This window comes from Setaria viridis, chromosome 1, assembly GCF_005286985.2.
Source record: "Setaria viridis chromosome 1, Setaria_viridis_v4.0, whole genome shotgun sequence".
In the NCBI taxonomy this organism is placed as follows: domain Eukaryota; kingdom Viridiplantae; phylum Streptophyta; class Magnoliopsida; order Poales; family Poaceae; genus Setaria; species Setaria viridis.
The window spans coordinates 32,647,198-32,653,197 of record NC_048263.2 but is presented as its reverse complement, the minus strand read 5'-3'; the positions used below and the strand labels follow the sequence as shown (position 1 = coordinate 32,653,197).

At 44.7% G+C, this 6,000-nt stretch overlaps 1 protein-coding gene across 2 annotated transcripts; it reads left to right on the top strand.

The window, feature by feature from the left end:
• The first annotated feature begins 1,956 nt into the window (after positions 1–1,956).
• On the top strand, positions 1,957–5,720 carry LOC117864866 (uncharacterized). Of its 2 annotated transcripts, XM_034748948.2 has the most exons (9): positions 1,959–2,408; positions 2,535–2,644; positions 2,965–3,033; positions 3,513–3,628; positions 3,755–3,809; positions 4,244–4,364; positions 4,524–4,571; positions 4,987–5,081; positions 5,239–5,720. In XM_034748948.2, exons 1-9 carry the CDS (start codon positions 2,324–2,326, stop codon positions 5,338–5,340), a joined length of 801 nt encoding a protein of 266 aa, XP_034604839.1. In that variant the 5' UTR covers positions 1,959–2,323; the 3' UTR covers positions 5,341–5,720. The 2 variants fall into 2 exon arrangements, with proteins under 2 accessions (XP_034604835.1, XP_034604839.1); XM_034748944.2 differs by having other exon boundaries at positions 1,957–2,644.
• The last annotated feature ends 280 nt before the right edge of the window (positions 5,721–6,000 follow it).

The window sequence follows — 6,000 nt, the reverse complement described above, 5'->3', positions numbered from 1 at the left end:
CGCCTCGCGGCGACCTCACACAAAGGCTGCGTCCCCGCGCGCTCGCGCCCTCGCTCTCACGAGCCGAGGCGTAGCGCGCCGCGACACCGACCCATCCGATCCGCGTCCCCCCCTCCCCGCATGTGGGCGACCCGCCACGCCCCGAGCCCGACCCATCGTTTTCCGCCTCCCGCGATGGGGAGCGGCGGCCGCGGAAAGTGGGGGCACGCGGTGCCCCAGCGCGGCCGTGTCGGCCCGCGATTCGATCGTCTCCCCCACGCGGCAGCGCTCCTCCGCGCCTTTTCCCGGCCGGGGTCCGGGCGCTCGCCTAACCGTCGCGGGATTAGGACGGCTCACCGCACCGGCTCCCCTCGCTCTCGTATCGGCCGGTTTGCTCTGACTTCTGAGTTGGAGCGCGTACAGTGCCGGGAATCTGCTGCTGATACATTAATTAATTATTCGGCCATGTAGTCAGAACATCGGTGTAGAAGATGATTCGTTACTAGTCGTCTTTCGCTTGCAGGTGCAGCAGAGTTGCAGAAAATACCCGTCTCCATTTCATAGCTTTGTTCGCGGCGCATCGGTTTGCCCGGCGCTGGTTTGTTACTTTGTTCTGGCCGCCGCTGGGCGTACTACACCGCACCTCTACGGCTCTACCGTCTTATACGCTTCTTTTGTTTTCGACACGATCTAGGCTTTTACTTTGTCTGTAATTGTGAACAAATGGAGTAAAGAGGCCTCCCCTAAATTTAGCTCCTATCACATCAAATGTTTAGATACTAATTAGAAGTATTCAATATAGACTATTTACAAAACCCATTACACAGATGGAGGCTAAACAGCGAGACGAATCTATTAAGCCTAATTAGTCCATAATTTGACAATATGCTGCTACAGTAACTATTTGCTAATTATATATTAATTAGATTTAATAGATTTGTCTCACCGTTTAGCCTCCATCTGTGCAATTAGTTTTATAATTAACTCATATTTAGTCCTTCTAATTAGCCTCCGAATATTCGATGTGACACGGACTAAACTTTAGCTCAAGAAACCAAACGAACTGGTAGTATAGTATGTCGGATCCCTGCTACTAGCAAATATGAAAAGGTGCCGACGAATGAATGCATTACTTTAAGCAGATTGAACAGTGTTTAAGCAAATGATTAGCCTGACGACGAATTCCCTGCCTTTCGAAGGAAAAAGGGTGGGTAGGATTAGGTCAGTTGGACAGCGTATGATGCACCTGTTCGGTCCAGATCCACTGACCGGGTGGTGTTCGACTGCTAGTCACACCTGTCACCGGACCAAACTGCTGCCTCAAATCATCCTGATGCATTTGTGACAGCTGCGCCAGCTGAATCAGCCGACACATAAGAAAGTCATCGGTAACTTCAGAAAATGACAGCTCAAGTTATCGGATAGTACAGCCTGCCTGCTCTCCTTGATCTTTTCAGAAGCTCAAGAGGCTGAGGTGGTTCAACAGAAACAGATTGCCCACCACAGTTGACAGTCCACAGGAGGTGGATCATCTTTACCTTATTAAACTATAAAGATTGCGCCCCTCTGCCTGCTCCGGAATGCATTTGAGAATACCATACGAATGCCTCCCTTAACGACACATATTATCACTAAAACACGCCGATCAAACTCGTATAAATAAACATTAAGTTTCTCGCAATATAAAACCCATATATAGGCTCCAAATCAAATCAAAGGAAGTAAAAGGGAGTGTTCCCTCGGTCCCATAATAAGTGCATTTCTAAAGTTCAAAATTTATATTTAAATAGTTATCTTTTCTACTTTCTCCTCCCAATGTACAATGATTACATCTTTATAGAGTATATATGTAATTTTTCACTAATATTGATCTCTCCCCCAATTCTGGAGGGAGTAGAAAAAAAAGCGAATCGAGCAAGCAAAGCAAAGGCAAGTACGGCGGCATTCCCTATTGATTTATCTGCAGCGGAGCAGCAGCCCAGCGCAGCGCGGCGGCCAACCAGAAAGACGAAGCGTAGCGGAGCCAGCCAACCAAGAACCAACCAACTAACCAACAACGGACGGAAGAGGCAAGGCAAGGCTAGGCCGCTGCGAAGCCGAGCCAATCCGGCCACCCCCTGCCCTACCCCGCTCTGCTGTTCCTCTCCAGCCATCTCGGGATCCGCTCGCCGCCCGCCCGCTCGCCCGGTGTGACCTCGCCGCCCCGCCCGCGGTTGTGACTGCGGCTGCACGGCCATGGATCCCCGCGCGGATCGCCGCGCGTAGAGGCAGGCAGGGAGCGCGTGGGGGAGAGAGGGTTAAGGGGGGAAGCGAAGCCAGGGTAGGGTTGCCGTTCCGCGGCAAGATGGACGGGAGCGCGGGCTCCTTCGTCGCCGTCCGCCGGCTCTCCGGCTCCGACCGCGCCGCCGCCTTCCACCACTCCTCTTCGGGTGCCTCACCTCGCCTCCTGTTTGTATATCTGTTTGTTAGTTTTCTTCTGGAATCTGGATGCTGTTGCTGCTCCTGCCACGGGGATTGTGCTCATGGTCTGTGCTGTCCGTACGCTGGTGCTGCAGCGGAGGTCGTGACGGGGTCGACGGCGTGGATCGGGAGGGGGCTTTCCTGCGTCTGCGCGCAGAGGAGGGACAGCGATGCGCGCCTCTCCTTCGATTTAACGCCTATGCAGGTGGGATTGGCCTATTTCTCTTTGGATTGATCCCCAAATTTGCTTTAGCGGTTCTAAAGCTAAATTCTCGAGCCTGTCTGTGAAATTCGAAATTTCTCACTGTTTAGCCCCCGAATTCACCCTGAACTTCGGACCATCCTCTGATCTCGCATTGCTTCGCGCTGTCTGCATAAAATTTGCTACGTCTCTGTTAATTCACTTCAGTGCTATTCTGCACATGAGTATTTTTTCTTCTTAATTTCACGAATTTTGTAGTTTAACTGTATGCTGCGGGGATAGTGAAGTTTATGTGCAAACTAATTCTCAATTTCCTGTTTCAGGAAGAATGCCTACAGAGGTTACAGAACAGAATAGAAGTTCAGTATGATAGTTCAAACAGAGAGCATCAGGTACTTGTTTCGGTTGCTTTTGACAGCAAACTGTTCTTATAAGGTTCATCTTGTGGTACTTGTGGAATTCCATGTTCTCTTGCGAAGTGGGTGTGTGCTAGTGTTCCCATAATGTACATTCTAATTATTCAGTACAAGATGATGAACATGAGACGAGATGTTCAGTTGAGTGACCAAGAAATTTGACATGACTGTAAAATTGGAAATCTAGCGTGTCTACATATCTGAGCAAACCATAAGGAATTACTTGTTGTTAACTGTGCAGCAAATAGATAATCTCGTGTTCAAGGACTTGTTAAGATCAGTTGTTATGTTGCTGCTGCTGTTCCTTAATGAGTTAAAACTTAACCTGCTGAAATAGAAATCTCAATCCAGATCATCATTTTGATTTTTCTAGTTCTGTTCATTTGTCCTTTCAAATGAAATTTGAGAAAGCGTAGCTAGTTACTTAATGTGTTATCTCATTTATCTTCTATTAGGAAGCACTTCATGCTCTTTGGTGTGCTTCTTTTCCTGGAACCGAGCTTCGGGGTCTAATATCAGAACAATGGAAAGAGATGGGTTGGCAAGGGAAAGACCCATCTACAGATTTTAGGTAATTGATCCTTCTCCTATGTTCCAGTTGCTAACTGTTACCTGTTTTGTCAGTAGTATCCTTTTGACCTAGAGAAGTAGACAGTAGTGATTGATGATCCTCTGGTGTGGTGTGTTGGCATTACAGAGGTGGAGGCTTCATCTCCTTGGAGAATCTGTTGTTCTTTGCTAGGAATTATCCAGTGAGTGCAAACCCTTGTTTTCAGCGCTATTGCTCTTGTCACATGCTTTTCTGTTATGATTTATGGGAACTTATAGGCTTGACCGCTTGAGGCTATGATGTACTCCAGTCTTCATCACTTCTGTTTAGAGTATGACAAGCATAACCTAGATGGCTTGCTGAACTTACTATTTGCAGAGTTAATAAATAAAATGTGGCATATATTGCTATTTTCTGGCTATGGATGTCTAATATTTCGTTGTTAAACCCTGCAAAAAGGAGCGGGAAAAAAGAAAAACAATCACAGAGTATATCTTGTACTCTGATGAAACAGTACAAACCCATCTAACAGAACCAAATGCTGAAACAATCTGTTTACACATGTAATTTATTAAATCTAAATGTTCATCATGTCATAATTGCCACAAATCACTCTTAACAGACTTTTCTGTGCAGAAATCTTTTCAGGAACTTCTTCGCAAGCAGAATGGTGATCGTGCAATCTGGGAGTATCCATTTGCTGTAGCTGGTGTAAATATAACCTTCATGCTCATCCAGATGCTTGATCTTCAAGCAGGTTTGTCAACCATGAGTCTTTTGTGCATTAAATAGTGCATCTGTTTGCAAGATATTAACAGTTCCTGCAGAATTTCAGAAACTTTGGAAGAAATTTTTGACCTGGCCCCTTTTAGTTCATTTTTAATTTACATTCAATCTTGCTGTCGTGCCTATGCAGTTAAACCGAGGTCATTGTTTGGAGCGGTTTTCCTAAAGTTTCTTTCAGGTATAACCTTTATTTCAGAACTCTATTTTGGAATGGGGATGGTAATCTACAAGAGTTGTCTGCCGCTAATTTCTTTCATCTCAATTCTCAACTATTCCTTGTACTATTGAGGTGTTATCTATGTTTGGACTTAGGTTGTTTTCTTGTGATGATAGCTATGATTAAATAACAGAGTACAATAGTATGCATGATTTAAACAAGTTCTGTGTGTTTATGTGTCCAGAATGAACAGTTAATGGTCCATATTTGCTAAGTTCAACTCAATTATCTAATAAGACTATAATATAGCAATACAATCTTTTAGTTTTACACTTGTACTTCTGAGAGGTAGTAAACACTAAAAAATGTGAGCTAACTGAAAGATTTTGTTATTGCGCTCCCAAATATTAATTCAATGTTTTGACTTTTTGTTCAGAAAATGATCAAGCTTTTGACATTATCTACTGTATAACCTTCAAGCTGATGGATCAGCAATGGCTTGACATGCATGCTACTTACATGGACTTCAACGTATGTTCTTTTTCCTCTAAATCTTTAAATTCTCCGGGTAGCAACTTCTCCTTTCTTGACCTATTTATGAAAAATCCATAGATATTAAATAATCCACACATTGGCTCTTGTCCTCGTGGGAATCCTTGCTCACTTGTCTGTACTACTAAAACTGCAGACGGTCATGAAATCTACGAGGCGTCAGCTAGAAAGGGAGCTTTTGATCGAAGATATTCAGCGGATTGAGGACTTGCCATCATACAGGCTTCTGGCCCGGTAGCAGAAGAAACTGAAATCTTAACATGGTACATGTTGCAAGGCTCGAGTTGCTAATGGATTTGCAAATGGCACCCACAACTAGCGAGAATCTCGGAATGTAGATGCATCTGTATCCTTGTGTTTAGGTACTCTGGTAACCTGATCTCTGAAATTTACAAGGTAGGGTTTTTCTTGATGATAGAACGCCACGTAGGGTAACTGAAGTGTCTGATCAGCTGCCATGGCAAAATATTTGTAGGGTGTGTTATTACAGTCGGGTTGTTGCCCATCATACCACGAGAAAGGGAGTGTTCCTAGAGTTTTCGTTGTAAACAGGAGGATTTTGGGAAAGCTGATCTGAGTTGTCTCCCATTTGCATAAAGATAGAGGCTAGTTCTTTGAGTGCGCAGCAACCATGCTGTTCGTTGCTTTTCCAAGATCTGTTGGTGCTAGTCCTGCCCTGTGCACCAGTTTGCAGTTTCTTTCCATTGGTTCATTTCTTTGATGATGCATGCAGTTTTCTGTAAGGAATTACTTGATAATTCATGGCTAATACTGCATCATCATTCGTGAGTTGAGTACAGGAAAGCTGTTCTTTAACTGCTTTCTATTGGGAGGCAGAATTTGTGAACATATAATTGGTAGATTATTGCTTTTATGTGATCTGGATGTTGATCATCTG

What these genes read in the sequence shown, in the direction of transcription:
- LOC117864866 (XM_034748944.2), top strand. Translation starts at nt 2,324, where the DNA reads ATGGACGGGAGCGCGGGCTCCTTCGTCGCCGTCCGCCGGCTCTCCGGC. An exon ending in TCGATTTAACGCCTATGCAG is followed by an intron (nt 2,645 to 2,964) that starts GTGGGATTGGCC and finishes TTCCTGTTTCAG; the next exon opens with GAAGAATGCCTACAGAGGTT. An exon ending in GTTCAAACAGAGAGCATCAG is followed by an intron (nt 3,034 to 3,512) that starts GTACTTGTTTCG and finishes ATCTTCTATTAG; the next exon opens with GAAGCACTTCATGCTCTTTG.